General features: G+C 52.1%; 1 protein-coding gene across 6 annotated transcripts in view; it reads right to left on the reverse strand.

The window, feature by feature from the left end:
- Positions 1 to 4,755: 4,755 nt before the first annotated feature.
- ADAMTS14 (ADAM metallopeptidase with thrombospondin type 1 motif 14) overlaps positions 4,756 to 26,222 on the reverse strand; it is a 130,122-nt gene continuing 108,655 nt past the window's right edge. For 3 of the 6 annotated variants that reach the window (XM_017548859.2, XM_017548857.2, XM_017548856.2), the window contains exons 12-22: positions 25,739 to 25,914; positions 23,397 to 23,530; positions 22,892 to 23,015; positions 21,785 to 21,865; positions 16,893 to 17,056; positions 15,224 to 15,392; positions 14,654 to 14,786; positions 12,860 to 13,067; positions 8,706 to 8,835; positions 8,512 to 8,622; positions 4,756 to 6,808 (exon numbers count right to left, since the gene is read on the reverse strand). In XM_017548859.2, the coding sequence (XP_017404348.1) occupies positions 6,315 to 6,808; positions 8,512 to 8,622; positions 8,706 to 8,835; positions 12,860 to 13,067; positions 14,654 to 14,786; positions 15,224 to 15,392; positions 16,893 to 17,056; positions 21,785 to 21,865; positions 22,892 to 23,015; positions 23,397 to 23,530; positions 25,739 to 25,914 (1,924 nt within the window). In that variant the 3' untranslated portion in view covers positions 4,756 to 6,314. Of the gene's footprint in view, positions 6,809 to 8,511; positions 8,623 to 8,705; positions 8,836 to 12,859; positions 13,068 to 14,634; positions 14,787 to 15,223; positions 15,393 to 16,892; positions 17,057 to 21,784; positions 21,866 to 22,891; positions 23,016 to 23,396; positions 23,531 to 25,738; positions 25,915 to 26,222 lie in introns of those variants that run through there. The other 3 variants (XM_017548854.2, XM_037745830.1, XM_037745831.1) reach the window with 3 other exon arrangements.

Raw genomic sequence — 26,222 nt, forward strand, 5'->3', positions numbered from 1 at the left:
ATTTGTCCCGAAGAGCCCATGGTCAGGATGACAGGCCTGTAACCCCCCTATCAAAGGAAACAACCAATATTGTTGGAGCTACTGGGGTGTCAGAGAAACAGTCTTTCTGTTTGCCTCAGACCTGTGCGGTGGGAGGCCATAGGTTATACATCAGTTCTCGTTCATGCCAGACTGCCCCTACCCCTTTTGGGGAGAGATTTGCTGAGCAAACTAAGAGCTACTACTATCACCTTCACTGATAAGACTCCCTGCAGCTGAAACTGCCTCAGGTAGGGATTATCATGGCTCTCACAGTCCCTTAGAAGGTGGGGTGGAGACTCTTCCTAACTAAACCAGGGACTGAAGACTACAGGCCAGTGCAGGACTTGCGTTTGGTTAATCAGACTACAGTGACTTTGCACCCACCTGCACCCAACTTGTGCACGCTGTGGGGAGTATCACCAGTGGAGGATAGTTGGCTCACCTGCTTGGACTTTAAGAGTGCTTTCTTTACCATTGGACTGGCCCTGGAGAGTCAGAAACAATTTGCGTTTCAATGGGAGAATCCAGAAACAGCTGTGACCACCCAGTACACCTGGACCCGGCTTCCCCAGGAGTTCAAGAACTCTCCCACCATCTTTGGGGAGGCACTAGCCCACGACCTCCAGAAGTTTCCTGCTAAGGACTTAGGCTGCATGCTGCTCCACTATGCTGATGACCTTTTATTGGGACACCCCATAGCAGTCAGGTGTGCTAAAGGAACAGATGCCTTCAGCACCTGGAGGACTGTGGGTATAAAGTGTCTAAAAAACACCAGCCCAGATTTGCTGATAGCAAGTGCGATATCTGGGGTTCACCATCCAGCAGGGAGAGTGTAGCAGCCTAGGAGCAGAGAGGAAACAAGTCACTTGCAACCTGCTGGAACCTGAGACTAGAAGGCAGGTGAGAGAGTTCCTGGGAGCCGTGGGCTTCTGTAGATTGTGAATTCCAAACTTTGCAGTACTGGCCAAATCCCTATACAAAGTGACAAAGTGGGGAGACAAGGAACCCTTTAAATGGGGATCTCAGCAGCACCAGGCCTATCAGAAACTAAAAGCAAAACTTTTGTCAGCCCCAGCTTTGAGGTTACCTGATTTAACAATCACGCTGATTAACAATCACGCTGTAGGTGTCAAAAAGAAAAAAAAAATGGCAGTTGGAATTCTAACACAAACAGTGGGACCTTGGCCCAGGCCTGTAGTTTATCTCTCCAAGCAGCTAAATGGAGTTTCCAAGGGATGGCCCCATGTTTAAGGGCCCTAGCAACAACTGCTCTTCTAGCACAAAAGGCTAACAAGCTAGCTCTGGGGCAAAATTCAAATATCAAAGCACCCCACACGGTAGAAACTCTAATGAATACCAAAGGACGTCATTGGTTGACAAATGCCAGGTTAACCAAATACCAGAGCCTGCTCTGTGAAAATCCCCGCATCACCATTGAGGTCTGCAACACCTTAAACCCGGCGATTTGCCCCTGGTGTCAGAAGGCCCGGTTAAACACATCTGTGTTGAAGTATTAGACTCAGTTTATTCCAGCAGGCCCGATCTTTGGGATCAACCACAGACTGTAGTAGACTGTGGATACAAGCAGTTTTGTTAATCCATGAGGAGGAAGCTGTGCAGGCTGTGCAGCAGTAACTCTGGACACCGGGACTGGGACCGTGCCAGTGCCTCAGGGTACTTTGGCTCAGAAGGCTGAATTTATTGCTCTGACCCAGGCCCTAGAACTGAGTGAAGATAAGGCTGTGAACTTCTATACTAATTCCCAGTATGCCTTTTTCACTCCTCAAGTACATGGGACACTGTACAAAGAGAAGGACTGTTAAATTCAGGAGGGGAAGGACTTTCTCCAAGCAGAAGATGGAGCAGATAAACAGCTGAGGGAAAATGTGCCAGGAAACAGGATTAAAGTGGGTGCAGGCACTTCCCTTGGTGTTATTCAACGTTAGATGTCCTCCCGATATTCCCCCTATGAAGCCTTATATCATAGGCCCCCTCCCATACTGCAGGCACTCCTGGGAACTCCTCGGGAGTGGGGAAAATCAAGCTAAAAAAACAGCTACAAGCTCTAGGGAAAACCACTCAGGAAATTTCAACCTGGGTAAATGAAAGATGCCCTGTAAATTTATTCTCCCCAGTTCACCCTTTCTTACCGGGTAGTTGTGTGTGGATAAAGGACTGGAATGCAGTCCCTCTGAAGCCACGGTGGAAAGGACCCCAGGCTGTGATCCTGACCACTCCCACAGCCGTAAAGGTAGAGGGAATCCCAGCCTGGATCCACCGCAGCCGTGTCAAACTGGCAGCAGCTGAAGCTTGGGAGGCTAGACCAGACCCAGACAACGACTGCAAAATCACCTTAAAAAGGACAACAAGCCCTGCTCCAGACACATCCCGGAAGCTGGCTGGTCCACGTACAGCCGAAGCATGAGGAAAAGCATCGTGGGACTTCTTCTTAATATTTGGACGTGTACAGTAGGGACCTTAACTAATTTTGAAGAATGCTCTCAGTGTGTACATGAGGTTACTAAGGCAGGACATAAAGTTACTGCCGTTCTTTTGATCTACAGTTATTATGAGTGCACAGGAACACAAAACGGAACCAGTTTACATAACGGTACTCAGTATAAGGTGTGTAATCCAGGGGATGGACAACTCATGGTCGTATGCTACGACCCAGCAGAGCCCCCTACACATACGACTTTTGAAATTAGACTCCTAACAGGGCAATGGAATAGCCCTACTAAACTAATAGCTAAAACAGAGGAGAAGGGAAGCCCAAAGCAGATCACCCTAAGGTTTGATGCCTGTGCAGCCATCAATGCCTATCCTTCCAGTTGGGGGGTGCTGTGGTTCCCTCGGATGGGAACAAAGTTATGCAAAAGAGCGTAAGTACATCTGCCAGAAAACGTACTGGTGCAGTAAATGCATTTTTTGGTCATGTGTCCTCTGGGCCACTTGGAAAAATAGTACAAATAATCCCGTTTGCTTTGTAAAAGCGAGGGACACCATTCCAGAGAGTAATGTCCCCTGCGTCTCGGGACATTGTAACCCTGGCAGTGCCTGGGCAGCCTCAGCCACCCATCGCTGGCAGGCCCAGGAGACGTCCTGCTGCTCCACAGCGTGTCTTGGGCGCCCCCCACTCTAGGCTCTTTTTTCACTCTGGGTGTCAGGCCTGCCCCGAATAAAAGGAGCCTCCTTGCTTCGCACATAATCTGTACCATGTGAGCCTGGGAATGTCCTTTCCTCCCTGGCCTCGGTCTCCACATCTGTAAAGTAGAGGGTCCAGCAAATTTTAAGGCTCCTTCCAAGTCTGCAAACGCTATGGTTCCATGGGAGAAACGCAGCGGTACATCCACAGGCCGGCTTTACTTCCACGGACCCGAAACAGACACGTCATACCCAAGTTGTTAAATTGGAAGTGGTTTATTTACTGAAACCCAGATGTCGGCTTGGGTTTCCTGCTTCTTTAGGCCAGTGGCTAGAATCTGTAGAGTTCAGTGTCCTTGCTGTGTGTCTGTGGCTTCCTGGAATCTATGTGTGAGGAGCTGGGGTGGCTGCTGGAGGAAAGGCTTGCAGGTCAGGACTCCGTTCCCTGCCTCCCATTTTCCTGGGCTCTGCTCTGCTCCTTCTCTTGGCTGCTCCTCTAGCTTCACCCATGCATCCTTTCATTTTCTCAATTTCCACCAAAACAGGCAAAAATTCTGACCCATAAGAAACCCTTAATTTTGGGGAGGGGGTGGACATTTCCAGATGTTTGGGGAGATGGCAACACAAACAGATTTAATTGAACCTTAGATATATACGAGACAACCTGTATCCTAAAAAGCCCCCAGCCACAGACAGGTGGAAAGGCTGCCCTCTCCGCTGTGCTCCCATTCCCATGGGGGCAGGGCTCTCCAAACCATCTTCTCCTCGGCCTTAAGGGGAGGAGTGAGGTCTGCATAAGGACAAGAGGACCTTTTGCCAGCTTCACCTTTTCTCAGTGCCCAACAGTATAGATTCTTTTACTCTGTGACACAAATTCCGCCACTGCTTAGAAGGTAAAAGTGGTTGCAGTCATTTTGCTTTCAATGACGATCTCTTTGTTCTGTGGTTGCTGAAGTGAGCCCCTCTTGTTGCTCTTTTTTTTTGTTTTTGAGACAGGGTCTCGCTCTGTCACCCAGGCTGCAGTGCCATGGCACAATCATAGCTCAGTGTGGCCTCAAACCCGTGGGCTCAAGGGATCCTCTCACTTCAGCCTCCTAAATAGCCGAGACCACAGGCGTGCAATACTATGCCTGGCTAATGTTCTTTTTATTTTCTGTTGAGATGGGGTCTTGCTATGTTGCTCAGGCTGGTCTAGAACTCCCACCTCCAAAAGTGCGGGGATTATGGGCATGAGCCTCCCTGCCCCATTGGCCTCTAGTTGCATTTAAACAGGCTGAGAATTTCACAAATTTGAATCACAAAAGATTTTTTTTCTCCTGAAGCACTAATCTGAAATAAAGTGTTGTCCTGCAACTTGGGCCTCAGGGAAGCAGGAGATTCAGTAGCCACGAAACCGGTGGCCACCCTGTGTGCCACCTGGCCATGCCGCAGCAGGGCGTGGGTGGAAAGGCCGAGAAACAGGAGACAGGGCAGTCAGCTGCGCCCCCCACCCCCAGTTCTCTTGCTACAGCCCAGCCTGCAGCCTTAGAGCTCTGGCTTCCATGTCCCCTTCCCGCAAAACAGAGAGAGAAAAAGAAACACACACACAACTTTTTGGGATCCAAGGGCAATGTTAATAAATACACAAAAATTTAAAGATTTGAATTTCCAAGGCACAAGAGTTTAAGACAGGCCAGGCTGGTTCTCACAGGAATGACTCCATGTGTGCCCCAGTATCCCAGGGAGAGGAGGGTGGCAGGGGCAGGGAGCACCCGGGGGCCCTCCAGGAACTCTACCCTCCAAAGGGGTTGCAGGCCAGGGGCCCACTTCCCCTTGCCTTGGGAAGGAAGGAGTGAGAAGCACCTTTATTCCCTGGCAGGAGTCTGGGAGACACCCTCCATGACCCTGGAGGTGTCCTGGGAACCCGAGCCACTTCCTGAGTGCCAGAGGATCTAAGGCTGTTATCTGTCCCTTGGAGGTAGCGTGGACACGCTGAGGCCCTTACAGCACCATGGTCAGTGTATCTTCCCCACCCCAGCACCAGACCAGGGGCTGGCACCCTGCCCTGGGGTACTCAGCCTGGGTGGCCCTTGTCATCTCTAGGGCCAGGCTATGAGTGGACTCTGGTCCTCAGCCCTGGGGTCCGACCACCTCTGGGAGAACCACAGACTCTGGCCCAGCTTGAGCCACGTGGGAGACAAAGACGCCCAACTCTAGCAGGAGTGATCTTTGGCGAAGGGCAACGATTGAAGAGACAGCCTGAGAAGTGGCGTCCCTTCTGTGTCCCACAGAGTCCCCTTCCAGGTTGGGAGTGATGACTGAAGTCGCCATCCTGGTCAAGCCAGGGGTTGAGCACCAGTTTGGAAAACCCAGGATGCTGAGGACTTGGGATCCATGGTGTCCTGAGTCCCCTCCTCTGGTGGGCTGAGGGTGGGATTGGGAGGCCAGTCTGTACCTGAAGTCACCTGAAGTAACACAAGTGACATCTGCAGGGCCAGAGTGTGGCTATGAGCACTATCCCCTGGCCAGCAAAGACAAACTGGCCTCTGCTGCCTGGCCTAGGCTGGTAGAACTGCATGAAGCTCTCAGCTTCCAGGAGCTGGGCCTGCGATCATCTCGGGTCCCACCCGCCCCGGCCCTGCAGCTGGGAGGCCTCACACCACATTCCCAGGCCCCCTTCCTCTGGGCCTGGCTGTGAACAGCCCCCCACCTCCCCTGGCCCTGCTTTGCCTTTCTGGGGAGAGGGGCCAAGTAGGCAGGGCCTCCACAGGGGTCCTCACAGTTCCAGGAAGGCAGGCAGCCCTGATAGCTTCCAGCTTCCAGCTTCAGACCAGCAGGGTTCAGACCTGCCTGGGCCCAGGGTCTGTGAGGAGGGGGCAATAGGTGACCCTGGTCCCGGCAGGGGAGACCCACAGGAGCCCTGAGGGGGTCAGACCGGCCGCCAGGGGCAGCTTGCTGAGGTATCTCTGATTAGGGCTTTCCCTGATCTTTGCCTTCTTCCTACGCCGCTTTGTGGGGTAAAGAGCATCACAGCCCCAAACGAGAACAAGGAGAATTGTTTAAAATGAAGTCTGTGCTTGCGCCTGCCCCACTGTGTGTGTCCTCTGAGCTGGGGGTCGCGGGGCAGCACGCAGAGTGTAAATGTGCCTGGTGGGATGGCAGGGCGCAGCTCATGTCACTGGGGAGGCAGCAGGGAGGCTGGTGCCCGGATACTTCAGGCCTTCTCCGGGCTGCCCTTTATCTTCGGAGACTGGTGTAGGTGTCTGAGTCCATCCCCAAGGCAGCGCCCCGGGGGTGGTAGCGGAGATGCTCCAGGATGCTCCAGGGCTCAGTTTCTCTGGGGTAAAGGGATGCTGGGTCCCTGGAGAGCTTGTGTCCAGAGCTCCTGGGAACGGTGTGGCTTGGCCATGCTGATGGTCCTCGGATCCTGTTGGCTTTCCAGAGGGCTCCACAGCATCTGGAGGGGGCTTGAGTCCTGGTAAGGGGCTCTCAGGAGTGGAGAAGGAGGGCAGTGAAGTCAAGCCAGGATCTGGGCTAGGGTTGGGGCCTGAGGCCTTCTTGATGCAGGACGCACAGCATAGCCGGTGGTAGCCGGGAATGGAGCAATAGCGATCGAGCACTTCCATCTGGCAGAAGACGGACCTGTCCCCCGTGCAGGGCTCTGCTGCACGCACAGCACAAGGATGGAAGCAACGTGGGATGCCTGTCAGTCAGGTGGCCCCTCCTCCCACTCTCCCACTGACTGCCTGCCCTCCACCCCGCCCCTGCTGGACCCACTGTAAAGCTTTTTCCCAGAGCGGGCTATGGGGCCACCCGAGAGGAGAGTGAGCCCTCACTACATGGAAGGAACTAAAATCCTCTAGAATGGCATATATCGAAGTGATGTCCCCACAGGCAACAGCAGCATCACCTGGAAGCTTGCTGGCAAAGCACATTCTCCAGCACCACCCAGCCCTACTGCATCAGTAACTCAGGCTGGGGCTCAGTGCTGTGCTTTCAGAAGCCCTCCAGGGGACTCCATGTGTGGGCACATCTGAGAACCCCAGTCCTTTGCCATTCATCCTCACCCCAGCTACACACTGGAATCCTTGGGGATGCCTGTCTCCTCTACCCACACACTGGACAGTCTGGGGTGTGGCCCACAACCAGGTGGCTCTAACTTGCAGCTAGCTGCTCTGGATGGAAGTAGGAACCCTCACCCCTCCCAATCAACCCAAGGAGTCTGACTCACTCCAGCCAGGGCCAAGCTAGAGCCCAGGCGGCTCATGCTTGGGCCAGGCAGACTGACCATCTGCCATAGTCAGCACACATCCAGGACATTAAGACTGCCACTGCTTCATTTGGAATCAAGCTGATTTCAGTTCAAATCCAGCCTCTACCACTTAAAAGTGTGAGGTCTTTGACAAGTCACTTAAACCCTCCAAGCCTCGGTTTCTTAACCTATAAAATGGGGCTAATGCTGACACTTACCAACGAATAATAACATTGCAATTACAAATAACATCTTCAAAGTGCCTGGCAAAGATAAGTGCAACTACACGCGTTTGCTTTGCCCAAAATATTGGGCCTTTCTGTGATAACTCCATGTAGGTTTCTCCAGACAGAATGTGAAGGCAGGAGCTCTGCTTTCTACTAATTTTTGCTGAGAGAGAGCAAGACAGACAAGGGAGAGACAGAGTGGGAGGTGGGAAGAGTGGGAGGGACAGAGGGAAGGAGACACAGGTGGAGGGGCTGGCTTAGTGGAAGAGAAAGACCAGAGAAAAATGGCAAGCCAGTGACCTCTAGATGGCGCCAGATTTCTGGAACCAAAATCAGGGCCTCATCCCTTGATTTGTGAAGGAAAAGGGCAGGAAACCCAGGGATCTCCCTAGTTGGAACCTCAGCCTAGGAGCAGAGAAGTAGCAAAATTTGGAGGTAGAAGGTCCTTTGAGGACATCTAGTCAGAAACATTATTTTACGAATGAGGTCACTAGGCTCAGAGAGGTTAAGGAATCTGTGCAAGATCAGCCAGCCAACCGGTCCTCTAACTAGGAGTTGGGATCTTTGATCTTTCTGCTACTCATCTTGCCAGCCTCTGGTCCTTGGGAGGGTGAGGAAGGAAAAGAAAGCTGGAACCTAGGAAAGGAGTGCAGAATCCACAGCCTGGCACATAGCAGATGCTCAGTAAATATTTATCCATGGGTGGATGAATGGAAAGATGGCAGGATGAGCTGATAGGCTCCTGATCATGGGGCAGAGAAAAATTGCTATGCCTGTTGTTACTGGAAGCTGACAGCCAGACAGGAGTGCATGCGTTCTCTCATTCAGTTCTTTCCCCAGCCACTGAAAGGTCTGGGGAGCGGGGTAGTGTCCACAGACTGCACTTACTTGATGATATCTTGTTAATGGGATGTAGGGGTCCAGATGGTGGCACCAATTGCCCTTCTGGCATCCCAAGTTCCCAGATGTCAGCCCTCACCGTGGAGTTCTGGTGATTTCCTGCGAACAGGGAGAAGTGATTCTAGTATTTGGGACTTTGGTCTCAAGGACTAGACCTGGCCTCCCCATTCCCTGTAGCTCACCTCCACAGGCTGGCAGGCTGCAGACCTGGACGGTGTCTGGCCTATCCCCCTCGCACTGCCCGAGGCTGTTGGCATTGGTCCTGCACACCACCTGCCGCTGCTGGATGCCTTCTCCGCAGGTGGCAGAGCACTGCCATGGGTGGGTCAGCGCCAGGCCACAGCAGCCGGGGTCAGGGTAGACAGAGAGAAGGAAGACAAGCCAGTGAGCTTAGAGCCGCCAATGTCCAGGACAGAAAGGGTACAAAGGAGAGGGCCAAGTCTTCACTTGACCAGAGGGACATGCAAGGACTGCTTCTAAGTAGCCTCATGGGACACCGCACCTGTTGTCCGATAGTCCTGTTACCAATGGTAAAGAGCCATTGCCCTGAGCCTAGAACCCCATGGGCCTCTCCATGATCTAAACGGTTAGTCTCTGGCTCAGGAGGAAACCTCTGGGACCCCATTCTCTACTACCATCTGCATGCACTGTGTCTGGTCTGTGCCTGGACTCTTCAATATTTTGTGTATCACTCTAGCAAACTCCCATGTTGTAATCCACTACATGTAATCCGGAGGCAGGTGGATTGATATGATGATATCCTGTTAACAGGATGCAGGGGCCTGGATTCCCGAATCTGCTATCCCCACCCCACCCTGGCTCAGTGTCTAACTCTGTAAACTGACAGAACTGGGTGACAGGGTCTCCATGGACCCTTCTCTGACTAGCTCTGATAGTCAATGATCTTGTGACTTAATTTACCAAACATGGGCCTGCAGAAGTATGTTCAAAAGTGTCTTCTTCTCTGAGAGGGCAGGGTGTGGGTACAAGGAGCAGAAGGCAAGCAGAGGACCACTGTTTGCAGGGGATGACCACATACATTGTCCCCTGGACCTGACCTACTCTTACTCTGGCAAACAGGGCATGTGGAGGTCCTCAATGGAGGGGCAGGGACTCCAGGGAAGCAGTGTTGCCCATTGTGACTGGGTCATTTTTAGGCACTGACCACAGCCTTAACTAGCTGAAAGGAGAGGAACTTGCAGGACCCCACCTCCCACCCTGGAGCATGTGACCACTGAGACACAAGGGGCACGGGGCCCCACAGAACTATGAGACAAACATGGCTCATCCTCCCAGGCTGAATCATTATAAACAGCAGCCAACAGCTCCTGACCGCTCACTCAGTCTCACAAGGGCCTGTGAAAGTTGATTGTATGAGTAGGGTCATTCTTGTCACACCCAGCTAAATCAGAGTTGAGGGACCGGGGGGAAAAGCACTCAGGGCACCTAGCACCTGCTCCAAGAATCAAATTTTCCACAAGACCGGCTGCTGAAACAGGCTGATGTAATTCCAAGCCCAGTTTTATCTAGCAGCTGCTGAAACAACCTGCTGTGACTCCAGGGCTAGTTTTACATACACCATCACTCACTGCCAGGGCAGGCCAGCTCCCACAAGCTCGCCTAGTGCCAATGAGTTTGTGTTCAACACAATACATACCATGTCTCTTTCTAATAAAATCCCCAACCTTTCCTTTGTTCTTTGGACATACTGAAGACTACGTCGTCTCTGTGTATGCCTTGAGTTGCAATTCTTACTTCCCAAATAAAAGTTAAATTTAGAGATTCATCTCTATATACTTCTTATTGCAACAGGGCCAGTATCTTCCACTGTCTGCCATCTCTCTGTTACTTTTATCTATGCGGTCCTTTGAAGACCAGCAATCTTTCTATTTTATGTCAAAATAAATGAAGCTATATATTATGCAGTCAGATAAAATGTATGGGTTGTGTGTGGATTTCTGGTTCTTTACAAATACCCATAATGCAATATTTCAAGCATACAGAAATATATGGAGTTATTCACAAACCGCTATCCAGATGCCATCACCAGCTTTAATAAAAGAGCATCTCCGCATATTTTCAAATTGCATTGTGCTCTAGCAAACTCCCCTGTTGCAATCCACTACATGGTGTGCCCTGGGGCAGGTCGAATGATGTGATGATATCCTGCTAACAGGATGTAGGGGCCTACTCTAAACATTAAGTAGATGGCATCCATTGGAAGTGCTTTTGTACTTCATACCAAAGTGCTCTTTCTTGCCTAAATGTATTCTCTATTAATAGAGGCTTATCCATTTTGGTGAGTACAGTTCAGGCTTATTCATTTTTCTTGTTGTATAGTACTGTATTATATGGACAGACCATGATTTTTGTCCAGTCTTCTATAGATACACATTTAGGATATGTCCTAAAGTTTTGCTATTACAATAAACATCACTGTGATCAAATGAGGCTTTTTACTTTGAGGTAATACCTACATAACATAAAGTTTGCCATCTTAAATTTTCTTTTTTTTTTTTTTTTTTTTTTTTTTTTTTTTTTTTTTTTTTTTGAGATGAGTTTTGCTCTTGTCACCTGGGCTGGAGTGCAATGGCATGATCTTGGCTCACTGCAACCTCTGCCTCCCAGGTTTAATCGATTCTTCTGCCTCAGCCTCCAAGTAGCTGGCATTATAGGCATATGCCACCACGCTCAACTAATTTTTGCATTTTTATTGGAGATGGGGTTATACCATGCTGGTCAAGCTGGTCTTGAACTCCTGACCCCAGGCAATCCGCCCACCTTGGCCCCCCAAAATGCCAGGATTGCAAGGGTAAGCCACTGCACCCAGCCCATCTTAACTATTTTTAAGTGTACGGTTCAGTGGCATTAAGCACATTCACATTGTTGTACAATCATTACCACCATCTGTCTCCAGGCATTTTCCTCTTTCCCAACTGAAACTCCATGCCTATTAAACACTAACTCCCCATTCTCCCTCCCCCAGCCCCTGAAAATCACTAGCAAAGTGCCCTCATACAGTGTTTGTCCTTACATGTCTGGATTTTTTTTTTTTTCTTTTGAGACAAGATCTTGCTCTGTCACCCAGGCTGGAGTACAGTGGCATGGTCATAGCTCACTGCAGCCTTGACCTCCTGGGCTCAAGCAATCTTCCTACCTTAGCCTCCAGAGCAGTTGGGACTACAAGCATACACCACCACACCGGGCTAACTTAAATTTTTTATAGAGACAAGGTCTTGCCATGTCGCCTAGGCTGGTCTCGAACTCCTGGGCTCAAGCAATTCACCCACATCAACCTCCCAAAGATCTGCCCGCCTCCGCTTCCCAAGGTGTTGGGATTACAGGCATGAGTCACTGCATCCACGCTGGCTTGTTTCACTTGGTGATGTTCCCAATGTTCACATCAAATGAGGATTTAAAAGGAAATCCAAGACAATTTCCTTGAGGCAATTTCCCCGAGGCAACTTCCAGGGTCTAAGCCACAGAGCACCAGATAACCAGGCAGCCTTACTTTTCCCTTTTGCTACCCTGACCTCCTAACAGTCAGCCTCCCACAGCACAGCCAGAGTGATCTTTACAACCTGAAATTAGAGCTCGTATTGCCCTGGGTTCCCACTGCTCTCGGAATAAATGCAAACTTGTTGCAAAGCCCTGTAGCATGGACCCCCTAACCCCCTCATCACCACCTGCCTCCCCAGTGTTATCTCACAGCCCCTATCCCTCCCAGCCCCACTGTCCTTTTGGTTTCTGGAACTCTGTAAGATTGTTCCTGCTTTGGTCTCTTCCTGTGGCTTGTCCCTCAGGTCTCAGCTTGAGCAACACTTTCTCCGGGAAGCTGCCTGACCACCTCCATCCTCCACCACATTGCCCCGCTACTCCACACCCAGCTCCGACTGCAGTCTATCAGTGCTTAGCCGTGGGTTGATGGTCTAACACGTCTCCCTCACAGGACTGTGGGCTGCACAAGGGCAAGAATCAGCTCCATCTGGTTGATGCTGGGTTCCCACATTCTTAGTGCAAGGTCTGCCACTTAGCTAGTGCTCAGCAAATATTTCTGGAATGCAAGAGTGTACTTCAGTCTGCTCATCTGGAGCACAGGGACATGAACCCATGCCTTCTGGCACTGTATGAAGCTTACTGGTGCTAATGAATGAACATAAAGGCCTAGCACAGACTCACTGCCCAGGGTACACGGGAGCTATTCCACTTTAAGAAAAATTAGATTCCTTGTAGGGGGAGCAATTCAGCCAGAAACTCTCTTGCCTGCAGGGAGCACCAAAAATCTCTCAGACCCACCTCCTCCCCAAACCCCTCCCACCTCCTGAGGGCAAGTCACCTGGGACCAGGCTCCCAGCCGCCACTGGGCTGGGCAGGGCACACGGAGACAGGGCCTTCGGGCCTCAGGCCGGTCCTCGGGGCAGGCTTTGGCCGGCATGACCTTGTGGGTTCCATTGGAGAGGGGCAACAGGCACTGTACCCCCCGGGTCTGCAGCCCCAGCTTCCCACAGCTCCGGCTGCAGGTGCCCCACTCCTCTGTCACCCACCTGGAAACAGGGTGAGAGGAAAGGAGGTGAGACCAAGAGGACACGTCATCCCAGGGGACACTTCCCATCCCCAGACAGCTGCAGGCAGGAGCCAGAGAGAGAGTTTGGGCTTCAGAATGTTTGAGGCCTAGAACAACTGTCCACTTGGCTCTGCAGCTCCCTGGCTATGTGACCTCGGGGAGGGCACTCTTCCCTCCTGCTCTGTCTCGTCTGAAAAACAGGTATGACGCGTATTTAAATTCTAGCACCCTGCGTGTTCTTGGGCAAACTATTAGCCCTCTAAGCCTCAGGCCTCAGTTACCCCATCTCTACATCACGGTCACTTCAAAGCCTCATACACAGTGGAATGCCTACTGGTGCGGGCTCTGTCCTGGGTGCTGAGAAACATCAGAGCACAAAACAGATCAAAGCCACGCTTTCATGGTAGATCCCCCAACCTCCCAGGGGCTCCTAGGACAAGAGTACTGTTACTGTCACCATCATCACCCACAGAGCTTCAGCACCGAGTAGCTATGCTGGTGGCCTGCAAGTGTCTTTTATCCACAGAGCAACTTCCAACAGCACCTTAAGCACAGGGCCACTGGGTGCACTAGAGGAAACAAAACTGCTCTGGTGGGAATGGAGGGAGGGAGAGCCCCAACCCCTACTCCTCCTCTTTTAGCAAACCAGGCCACTTCCAGGCAGGTTTCCCAAGTCAACCTCTTCCTTAAAACCCCAAAGGGGTTGGGGTTGGGGGACCCCTGCCAGGCAGAGCCCAGGCAGAGCTAACCCTGCATGCTCTGTGACCACAGGCATTTTTGGGAAAAGCAGTCTGAATAACAGTACAAAGGAATGAGCAAAGGAGAAGTACAGAGGGCTGGTTATGAAGCCGTCTTGGGCAGAGGAGGGACTGGGTATCATGGCCTGGCCTGGGCACAGACAGGGAGGCCACAGCAGCCTCCAGTGCTGGCCGTCAGTTCCCACCCTGGCCCCTGATCATATCAGGTTTCCCTGGGGTTCCCCCAGCCCAAGCTGATGAGGCCCAGGCAGCACCCTACCCCTAGCAGGTAGGACTCTTGGGGAAGCAGGAAGATGGACGAAGCCCTCTGTGGATTTCTACCAGCCAGCCGCTCTCGGCCTTGGTCTGCCTGGGGTGTACTAGGGAAGCCCGGTAGAGGTTGAGGAGGTCTTGGGGCTGGCTCTGCAACAGGTTCAGAGGCCTGGCCGTGAGTCCTCCAGCAGGCACAGCTCTCTCCTCACCCCAAAGGTTCTTCCCCAAATAATCCCAAGGTCATCCTTGTGCTCAGAAGAGCATGTAGACTCAAGCCAGGAAATCTCAATTAGGGGCTGGATCATGGCTGGGGGCTGGCAGGCTGAGCCGTGTCCCTGGACTCCGGACAATCGGGCCGAGAAGTAGAAGTCAGCATCCTGGCCTGGACCTGGAGCCCAGAAGCACTGAAACCAGTGTGGCCTATATGGTCGGGTCTCCATAACCCAGTGCTGAGGGGAGCAGGCTCAGCAGCCATGCTGCCTGGGTCCCAGGCTTGGCATAGAACCAGACTCCCTGTCCTTCCCTGGGAGCACTCACACAGGCTGGGAGCACTCACGCAGGCTGGGAGCACAGGTGCCGGTTGCAGCGCCGGCGGATGGGCTTGGGTCTCTTCTTGTGGTCACACAGGTGCCGCTGCACCATGTGGTGGTCCCGTCTGCGCCGGCAGCCATATTTTGTGAACTGGATCCCTGTGGGGTAGGCAGGCTGCCGTAGGTCTGGTCTCGCCAGGCCCTCCATTGCTCTGCTGGGGCCTCAAGGGCAGTACCCATGGAGCCTTGCAAGCCAATCCCACCTCCCTCTGTGCCTATGCCCCCGCCTGCCCATGTCACTTTCTGAGGGACGCCTTCCACCTAACTGGTGAGAAGTTGGCTTTGGGCAGCTATCTGTCCTCACAGTGGGTGAGCCCTTTTAGGGCAGAGGCTCTGCCCAGATACCGCTCTAGCACCCCCAGCCCCATCCCAAAGGCCCTGCCCAAAACAAGCTTCCACGTACTGGAGATTTTCAAGGAGAAACTGAGTCATAATCAGGGACACATCAAATGAAGACAATGTCAGCCCCCCACCCCTGCCTCTCAAGAGACCCTAGGCTGCCCCAACAAGGCACCGGCAGGTTGGGGAACCGGTACCTCCTCCACAGGCCTTGCTGCAGGGGGCCCAGCTCTTGAGCGCCCACTCATAGGTGTCCGTCTCCTCCAGGAGCACATTGTTGCTCCCGATGAGGGGCAGCAGGTCCTCATGGATGACGTACTTGTAGGCCAGGCTGCTGCGGGGGCCACCCTCAGCTGGGGGGAGCACCTGAGGGGAGATGGGGACTGGCACAGGACCGGAGAAGCAAGCAAGGCTGGCATGCACTGGGAGGGAGGGGCCGAAAAGAAAGCCTTAGGGTCAGAGCAGAATCTGTGAAAGCTAGGATGAGGTCATGCCAAGCGTGGCTGGGGTGCAGTGGGAGGCTGGATTCAGACCAGCCACCATGGGACAAACTCAGACCGGACACCTGCGTGTACCAGGCCCAAGAGCAGCCAGTGCACCTATGAACGCTCTTCCCTTTCACAGATATAAGTTATGATGGGAGGATAGGGCCACCTGTCTGTCGATCTATCTGTTCTGCTCATTGCAGCAACCACACTGCCTGGCTCTAGAAGGGAGTTAATAAGAATGCTCTGGACACTAGGCCTTCATCAAATATATGACTTGTAAGTATTTTCCCCCATTCTGCAGATGGTCTTTTCCTTTTCTTAATAATGTCTTTTGATGCACTAAAGTTTTCAATCTTGATGAAGTCCAATTTATCTATTTTTTCTTTTGCTGTATATGCTTTTAGTGCCTGTCATATCTAAGAATCCAAGGTCATAAAGATTTTCTCCTCTGTTCTTTTCTAAGAGTTGTATGGTTTAAGTTCTTATATCTAGGTCTTTGATCTATTTTGAATTAACATTTGTGTATGGTGTGAGGAAGGGGTAGAACTTCATTCTTTTGTGTGTAGATATCCAGGTGTCCTGGCACCATATTTTGAAGAGACTATTCTTTCCCCATTGAATGCCCTTGGTACACTTGATGAAAATCAGCTGGCCATAGATGTATGGGTGGTCAACAAATGTAAAGTGAGTCAAAAATATGTGTTGGATTGAATTGATATGCTGACACCAATAGGCCACAGAGCCTGTCCTCCAGGAGCCCACCAGTTGGTGAGGGTAACACCAGGAACAAAGCTCATTCAAGGTATCCTTGCCACCAGCCAGTGCTGAGGGCACCATGGACAGAGCTCTTCATGGTCTGGTCTGCTGGGTTAATCCCTGCTCCACAAGCCCTGGTCCATGCTCTAAGAAGTAGGGTATGGGCAGAGATGGGTCCCAGTCAGGACAGCAGCCTTGTCCCCTTTTCAAGAGGCTGGAGCCCCTGCTTCAACTGCCTTAAAGGCCCAAGGAAGCTACTCCTGGACTCATTTGCCAGCCATCCTATGATGCACACAGATGTGGGACTATGCCAGGATGACCCAGCCCTACCCAACCTCCCTCCAGTTTCCATTTCCAAGACCGCCTTAAAGAGAGCAGGCTCCCTGCATGTGGTATCTGGGGTCTGACAGTGAGGAGACAACTCTCTTTATTCATCCTCACTTGCCATCCTGCCGGCTTTTAAGCACAGATGAGGAGCTGACCCCAGGATGGAGGGTGCCTTGCCCTCACCCAGGCTCCTAAAGACACCAGAATGGTGTCATGCTGGCTTGGCAGAAGACGTAGTAAGCTAAGGGGACAAGGGGGATGGGCAGGGGCTGCCACCGTGCACAGTGGGGCTCACCAGGACGGCGATGGCTTCAGGCAGGGGCCCACTGGTTTTGAGGCTTTCCTTGGCGTCCTCCACTGCATTCTCCCACTCCAGGCCCATGGCAGTGAAGGTCCGGCTTGTGGCTTCCTTGTCCTTGGGGTTGAGGATGAAGCTGCCGGTGACCTGGTTCTTCACCACTGTCCGGTGCGGGGAGAGGGTCACACAGATTTCTGCTCCCCTTCACGGGGGTGGGCCATTATTGTGATATTCATGGCTTTCCAGTGAGCCATCTTGGCTCCTGTCCACCTGTCCTTCTTCCCCACCCAAGCCCTCCCAAGTCAGACAGGTCAAGACACTCCCCGCCACACCCCCAACACACACACACACACACACACACACACACACTATTGTCGCTGTCTCTGGATCACAGTGCATACCATTCCTCCCACCCTTACTGCCTTCCTTTCTTCCTGTCTAATCTCTACCCATAGTTGAGGCTCAGCATAATCCCCTCTCCTCCAGGGAGCCTTCTTTGGTTACCCAGTCCTCAGGGAATCTGCCCTCCCAAGAATTTCTATAGCAGAGTGTAGAGGTTAAAAGTATGGTTCTGGAGTCAGATTGATGATGGGGAAACTACTCAACCCTCCCTGTGCTGCCTCAGTTTCGCCATCTCGAGAATGGGAATGATAATTGTGCCCAGCTCACAGGGCTGCTGCCGCCCCAGGAGGATAATGGCAATGCCCGCCCCCCACGACTGAGGCTCTCAGAACAACAAGGAGAGTTCATAAACATAACCAGCTTGTAAGTAGTGACGCGCAGGGGCACTATTGCTAGACCACCAGAAAAGTGTCGGACTTCTGGCACTACTGTGATTGCAGATGCCATGCCTCTCCCAGAAGCCTGTTGGCTCATCTCCATCTTGGTGTTCTTGGCCCAGCACAGGGCCTGGCACAGAGGCAGAGATTTTAAAAATCCACAACTGCCTACCCCTTAATGTTCCAGTTGGTGAGTAACTCACAACTTGTTACCCAAAGACCCTGGGAGGCAGGTGGGTAGGAGATATGGAGGTCTGACACCTGGCCAAGGGCCCTGAGTGGTACCTTTGGCCACCCTGGACTTCCTAGGACCCAGCAGCCTGAGACCCAAGCCCCTTAGCCAAGTAGGGAGGGCAAAGGCTCCAGAGCCCTGGGATGTCCAGGAGGAGGGGCCCACAGAGCTCCCATCTGGAATAGATTTAAATGGTCGTAACTGTCATGTAAGAGCTAAGGATCTGAGAACACTAACCATGTGCCAGTCACTCTGCCAACTGCTTCAGTTTCATCCCTAAAGACATCCTAAGGGCTTGGCTGTTGTTAATACAGGCGAGGAATCAGCGGCTCCCAGATGCACAGTGTCCTGGATACACAGTGGGGGCTGGGCCAGAGCCCAGGCATCCAGAGAGACAGCAGCAGTGTGGGGGTGGGGTGGGGGGTAGGGAAGGGAAGCAGAAAATGAGGAGCCTCATCCCTTCCTGGGAGGTTACTGGAGAGATGCCCCTCGCCTCCTGCCTCCAGGCCTCACCCTCAGACTCCCTGATCCCCGGTGGCTCCGGACAGTCTAGGCTAGTGCTGGGCAGCTCCTCAGGCCACAGGCAGCCTCCAATCCTCCCATTGCCCTTGACCACTCCTGCACCTCATTGTAGCGGAGCTCTGACTATGCACCCTTCATTTCAGACAATGGTGGGTGGACCATCATAAACTCTCCACTGTCCAGACCCAGTCCCAAATCCAGGATCCACAACTGACCTGCTCTGTACCCAACCTCTCTCTGAGCCTCAGTTTCCTTCAACTGCAAAACAGGATAACAATATTCCTAGATGGCCATGAGGCTCACTAAACTGAGATAATGCATGAAAAGTGGCAGCTCATGGCCCAGCACATGGGAGATATTAACAGCATGAGTTCTCCTTCTCTTCCCTACGCTTCCTTTTAGAGAGTCTATGTCCCCAATTCCAGGAGAGTCTAATGACAATGGGCAGAGCCTCTGCCTTCATTGCCAGGGCTACTACCTGTCCTAGGCCTCTACATGTCCTGTTGGGAACACACACCCCTACACGGGCATGCACACAGATGCACACACATGCACACACACTCATATATCCACATGTTTTCATTGAAGGCCACTGTGCACCTCACACCTGTATAATCACACAACCTGTGCCAACTTCAGAGTTCAGCTCCTGGGCTGCCCCTGCTTCACTCTCCCAACCGGGCTCCCAGGAAAAGTCTAACCCATCAGGGAACTCACCTGGTAAACAGGCAAGCAAGCTTGCGCTTGGCCTACCCCAGGTGCTAGCAGCTGCTGCTGTGACCTCTGCAGAAGACTAGTGGGGATCAAAGAACTAGATTTTTGGAGATAGCAGAGGCTGAAAGGGGCTGGCTGAGGCATCCCAGGGCCTGCAAATATTCTGAAATCATCCCCAGGGAATGTACTACCAGTGAGCTCCACCTCTTCTTGGAATAGATGCCCTTTCTCTCCTTGTCCCTTCCCTCCCCAAGCCCCTAATTCCAGCACATTCCCCACAGCCAGGCAGACACAGTGGGCTGGACTTGCCTGAACCAAAGTCCTCTAACCTGGGCTCGCTGTGGTTGTAAGTAGTGACGCACAGGGGGTACTATTGTGGTAGAGTGGCATGGTTGGCAAGGGAACAGGGCTCGGAGGCAGGAGACCTGGGCCAAGACTGGCTCTGCTCACACCCCTCTTGGATCAATCAGGGCATACAGAGCCCCTCAATCTACTTTGGGCCTCAGTTTCCCCTTGTGCCAATTGCCTGTTGGGACAATGCCCTTTCAGGTACCTTCAAGAATAGAAGCTTAGGAACCCCCTGCAGCTGTGCTAAGGGGAGGTGCCAATGCAGATGTGTTCTCCAAAAAGTGCAAGTTATCCAGGAAACTTTGAAGATATTTACAAATTACTATTTTGCTGATAATCTAAAAATATGAATGGCAGCATTTGTGTGTGATGCGAGCCTGCGAAGACATACGTGTTTTGTACTTCCATTTATGATGAAATTGGTGCCAAGAAGTGTGACTCGGCAGATGTAATAGGGAAGAGGGGCCTCTGTGACATTTCGAAGGGACATTGTGGCCCGCATGTCCACTGCAATAGGGTCTGAACACAGATGTCACTGCCCAGTGTGGGAGAGGCAGACTGCTGCTTACCTGCTACTGGGACCCTGCTCTGAACTAGGCTCATGGGGTTTGAACCGAGATATAATTCACAAGCCATACAACTCACTCAATTAAGATGTAGAATTCAGTGATTTTTTTTTTTTTTGAGACACTCCTGCCCCAACAAGTAGCTTAGGACTACAGGCATGCGCCACCACACCTAGCTAAACTTTGTATTTTGTTGTAGAGATGGGGTTCCGCCATGTTCCGCAGGCTGATCTCAAACTTCTAAGCTCAAGTGATATCCGCCTGCCTTGGCCTCCCAAAGTGTTGGGATTACTGGTATGAGCCACTGCACCCGGCCTAATTTTTAAGTAGATTCAACCATCACCACTGTCTGATTCCAGAACATTTTCATCACCCCAAAAAGAAACCTGATACCCATTAGCCACCATGCCTCTTTCCTTCCCCAGCCCCTGGCCGTCACTAATCTATTCTCTCTATGGATTTCCCTCTCTGGAAGTGTCCATTTTTTGACAGCCTACAACAAAACAAAACATCTCTCACATTATATTAATGTCCTTAATTTGTTATTGTGGTGTTCTCATTTTTAATCCAGCCTCGCTTCATAGTTGGAAAACTGGTGCAAGCATAAGGGTGCCACCTCATTTAGCGGCTTGGTGTTTAAGTATTACAGGTATTGATTGACTTACGGTCTATGCAACTTACGACCATTCGACTTCACGACCACAATCGCTAGCCACGACTGCTCCGCGTCTGGCAGCGCAAACGTTGCCCAGCTGGGCATACGATAGTGCGGACCAGCTTCTGGCAGCACTACCATCTCCGCATGCATATAGCCTACTCAACTTATGACCAAATCATGTTACAACCAGTCTGTCGGAACCAATCGTGGTCGTAAGTCAAGCATTAGCTGTATTATAATGAGAATAATGTAAGAGCCTGTGCAGAAGACTGCAGAATGACTCTACCTTCCTCCTATTCCTCTATGCATGCCCCTTTGCACTGTAACTTCACCACTTCTACCATCAAAAGCTAATCTATTTTTCTACCTCTTAAATCTGAGCTTGGCCATGTGACTTGGACTAATGGGACATTAGAAAACATGACACAAGCTGTTCCTGAGGACCAGGTGACAGACATAATGTGAATAATACTGGGTCAACCTGGTGAGGACATGGCCCTGGCACCTTCATGACCCCAGCTAACAGCCAGTTCCAACCACCAGAAATGTGAGTGAGGCCATCCTAGACCAACCAGCTCCTGGAGACCTACCAGCTGAGGACATCTGCATGAGTTGTTCCAGGCAGACTCACAGAAGAACCACCCCACAGAGCCCAGCCCAAAGTGATGACCCACAGAACTGTGAGCTAAGAAGCAATTATTGTTTGAAGCCACTAAGTTTTGGAGTAGTGTGTTAGGCAGCAAAAGCTGACTGATATACTATGTGAAAATGGTGTACAAGAAATTATTAACAGTAGTTGCCCCTAGGGAAGAAAACTGCCCCCAGGGTAGTGGGATAGGAAGGAGACTTTTTTACTAGGTCCCCTTTTAGACATTCTGAAATGTAAATCATGGAATGGGTTACCCATGCAGCATAAATTTAAAAATAAAATGAACAGGGGGTCTCTGCCCATTATTCAAGTTAGTATAATTCCGCTTGAACTAGAATTTTGCCCTCTGCTCTCCCAGTTCCCTCAAATCAGAGGGCAGGCCTGGGGCCCCACTGTCCCCTCCCAGCACCCCAGCACTCACCAATGCGGTGGGGGGACTTCTCCAGTGCCTCAATCTGGATATGCCTGGCACCTGCCGGGATCTGCACCAGTTTGGCAGCTCCTGCCACACAGGAGGGCCCAGAAGTTGTGAGCATTCTAAGCTGGTGGTCCCACTGCCCAGCAACCCCCACTCTCCCACTGGGTACCAAGAACATCTCATTTGATCACAGAAGCTCTTGGAACCTCTATATCCTCATTTGTAAACTGAGGATGACGCCTTCTCCATAAGGGTGCCGGGAGGGTCGAACGAGACATGTCCTGTTAAGGGCCTGTGTGTATGTGAGAGCTGCTATTACTTCCCTCCTTCTTGACCCTCTTCCTCTCCCTCTCACTTCTGCCCTTCCCCACACTTTTTGCTCCTCTGACTCTCTCTCTGTTTCTTCTCACACCTTAAACTACTTGCTACTGATGGGATTTAAATGATAAAGGCCATGAAGCCTCCACATGACTATCCTGAGCCCCCATGGCCCTCCCTATCCAAGGCCTGGAAACAAGGCTTTCTCAGAGCCACCAACCTTCCCCACAACAATCAAAGGTGAGGCAAAGCTGTAACATCTCCCAAGAGGAAATAGGCCCCATTTATACTAAAGTGTGAAGGACTGATATCTGGTCCTTTTGCACAGCAAGTTTGGTCAGATTGGAGGTAGAGAGGAAAGTCAAGAAACTCAAAGATACCAGTAATTCAAAGCAGAAAGTGCTGTAGGTTTAAAGAAAAAAATGAGAAAGGAGAGAGGAAAAGAAGGTTATCAGTCCAGTCTTGGCCACACCTTTAGATCTGTCTGACGCCTCCCTCCCACCAGTAGCCCCGGGTCTAAGGGATGGCCAAGCTCCCATCACAGCACATTGCCCAGTAGGAGAATGCCTCCTGGAGCTCCTGGGCCCCAAATTCAGGGAGGAGCTTGCCTGGAAGATGTGGTGACTGCCTGCAGCGCATGGCTCACCAGCCTGGGCAGCCCAGGGAGATGGGCCCCGGGGCCCCTTCTCCCCACCCCAAACTATGGCACAGTTCAAGGAGGGAGGGTGCCCCTGAGGAGCAGCCAGATCTCCAGTCAGCCCTCATCATCCCCCAAGCCCCAGCCCGGCTCACCTGCTTGCTTGGAGGCCTTGCCCAGCGTCCCCTTCACAGTCCTGCAGTGGGAGTTGTCACCCCCGCAGACTCCACACTTGTCATCTGCCTTCATGGACCCCACCTCCTTGTCACAGCCCACAGGCTGAGACCAGAGATGAAGTCAGTAGGAGGAGGCTCCCCTGCCCCTACTGCCACCCTGGGCTCCATGGGGCTCCCGTTCCCATCCCCAGGCTCTGGTCAGGAGAGGACCCCTGGCCTGAGAAGTATCCCTGGACAGGATTCTGGCACAAATTCACCGTGTGACCTGAGTGAGGTCTTAAACCCGGCGTGGTGGGGATTCTGGCAATCTCCTCCCCCCGCAACAGGGCTGAGCCCCTTCCAGCACCCCAGGGCTAAGCTGAGGACCAAAGGGTGTTGGGAGTGGGCCGGCGAGGCAATGCTCATTGTCCCAGGCAGGAGGGGCTGCAGTGCAGCCCTCCAGTCTCCCTGTGCCAGCAGTCGGGGTGGCCCGGGATGCACCCACCACACACTCGCCACGTGCACAGACGCTGTACAGGTCCCGGTAGCTGCAGCGTGTCCCATCGTGAACCACTTGGTTCATGAACACCACGTCCCCTGTGTCTGCCGACTGGCAGATCAGCTCACACTTCTGGGCATCTGTAGGGAGAGGGACTAGGCTGAGCCCCCAGCTGGGTTCAGAGAAAATGGCCCAGGACAGATCGGCGTGTGGTCCAGCCAGAAAGCTCTGGGGCCAGCTAGGCAGTCGGGGGAGCACTGGGTGTGGTGCTGGGGCTGAAAATCCATGCTGTGTCACTTATTAGCCATGTGACCTTGGGCAGATGCTCCCACCTCTCCCAGTCTCTGTTCCCTATCTTTATTATCCCTAATCAGTAAAATGCACCTCAGCTTATTGAGAGAAATCAAATGATGAAGTAATAAGCCAACACTTAGTGAATGCTTACTATGTTCTAGATAGTTCTAAAACCTTCACATGCCCTTAAAATACAGCTTTAATGGCTTTTTGTGAATTAACTCATTTAACCCTCTGACCACCTCAGTGAGACAGGTGCTAGCATTACAGAGGAGGAAACTGAGGAACAAGGAGGTTAAGAAACTTGCTGAAGTCCACAGAGCCACATGGTAAGTGGTTCAGCCTGGGTTCTAACCTAAGCAGTCTGGCTAGAGTCCTGCTCTGACCCCTATAAAACTTCACTGTGCACATGTATGACATGTGTCTTAGCATGTTTGTAAACATTAGAAGGCTGTGTGAAAATAAGGCATAAAAGTGGTATCTGGGTTTGCAAAATGGAGGAACAGTCAGGGAGAAAGAGAGCCCTTTCTGGTCTTAATTAAGTGCTTCCTTCTTTATGTGGGCTATAGATGTCCTAAAAAGGAGGTTCCAGAGAACATATAAACACTTGCTGTGCTTCTTAGAAAAAAGGAGGTTGGGGGCTTAGCTAACTTCCTGGGATTCGTCTAACAGTCCTGGGAAAAGCCCAAAGCCCAGCTGCCCCACGAGCCTCCCCGCCCCTCCCCTCCCCAGTGCTGTGGTTGCTGGTTTGGTTTCTGAACAGATCTGGAAGGCTTTCAAAGCAAGCTTCCCTCGGCCAATGACTAAGGAACCTGCTTGGCTCTGCACTGGTTCCTGTGCTTCCAGGACAGCTGGTGACTCCTTGTCTCCAGCATGGAGGACTCAAGTCCAGAGCCACAACCTCCAAGAACACTTTGAATTTCATGCGCAGGAAGCAGATTCTTGGAGGGACCTGGGTCTAGGGGGGCTCCAACCCAGGACAGGCAGGATCCTGACCCAGGCAGGCAGCTTCCTGGGTAGCAACAGAAGCCAGCCAACAGTGCCAAGGGAGTGGTGAGCTCCCCAGAATGGGAGGAATCCAAGCAGAGAGAATACACCCCCTGTGGGGATGTTCGGGAGGAATCTGGCCATGACAGGCCTAAGGTCCCTTCCAACCTGAAGTGTCTGTCATTCTAGACCAGAGCTGAAGAGCTGATGGTCCTGGGAGGAAAGCCTGTCCTGATGGGAGCTGTCTGGGCCTAGGGTTGTGTGATGGAGAATGAGCATCAGTCCATGGAGGACCCATGGAGAGGCTGGCAAGGGAAAGCTGAAATCAGAGGACCATTGAGGGCTCTTCCACCAAGGCTCTGACTTGCCATGAATCCTAACCCTTCACTGGATGCTCTGCTGCTATGAAGCCATCACTGGAAATGCTCAAAAACAGATGGGAACTGGCACCATGGTCCCGAAATTCAGACTCTTTACATGAGTCTAGAAGCCTGTGTCTGTCCCAGGGCAGCCTAGAGAGTCAATATGAAGATCCCACCAGCTCCCATCTGCCTGCCTTCTAATATCATTTCAGTGACTCTGCTGAAACCATAGCCCAATCAGTAAAACCTAAAAACACAGCACGTAATAGGACTGAGCGCCTCAGGACACTGGCCACGTGACGGGAAGTGTGTCTGCACCTGTCTGATTCTTTTCCCAACAGGTAAGGACAGAAGACGGAAAGGGCGGCAACCCTAACAGCCAACGCTGCTGCCGGCCATGGCAACACCTGTGTGTGAAGTGTCCCTTCCTCAAGACACTTTCCTTGCATCTGCCAGAAAACTGTCATCATAAGTACACACAAATCAGGGATGGCCTTGATGGGGATGATGACCCCGGAAGTATGCAATACGCAGACCTGCACAAGGGCATGTGGTGAGCCTGCTGACTGCAGTGTCCCTTTTGGCACCCCCATGGTCCTTCCACCTTCACTGGAGAGTGTGGGGGTGGGAGGCCCTGCCTGGGCACACACAACCCCAGCAGATGCCCAAGGACATGGGGTGGGAGAGGGAGCGGGGCCCGCTCACCGTCCTCAGGCTCGTAGGGCATCCAGCGGTGCTTGGCATTCTGGTGCACGTAGTAGGAGTTGCGCTTGGCACACTGCTGGGCCCGGAAGTCCTCGTAGGGCCCAGGGCACTCCTCGCTGTTGCAGACCTGGTACTCGAACATGGGCCCTAAGCACGGGCGGCCTCCATAGGCTGGGCTGGGACAGGCACAGAGAGATGGGTGACCTTGATGGCTGGGAAGGTTGGGAGGGTCAGGCTTCCCACATAGCCACCAGGAGCAGCTTAGCCATTCACAACAGCATGGCAAGGGGTTCTACTGCCATAAACCAGAGAATAGTTCCCAGGGTATGGGGCTATGGAGCTCAGCCTTCCAGAACCCTCTTCCTCCCAGACCACTCTACCCTTCAGACACACACCATCTATTCCACGGTGAGTGTGAGACAGACAGATGTACACACTGACACAGGGACTGACTAACCCTCTCTAGCTGGGCTGAAAGAGAACT

The sequence above is a fragment of the Cebus imitator genome, unplaced genomic scaffold, assembly GCF_001604975.1.
Source record: "Cebus imitator isolate Cc_AM_T3 unplaced genomic scaffold, Cebus_imitator-1.0 Scaffold215, whole genome shotgun sequence".
Classification (NCBI taxonomy): Eukaryota; Metazoa; Chordata; class Mammalia; order Primates; family Cebidae; genus Cebus; species Cebus imitator.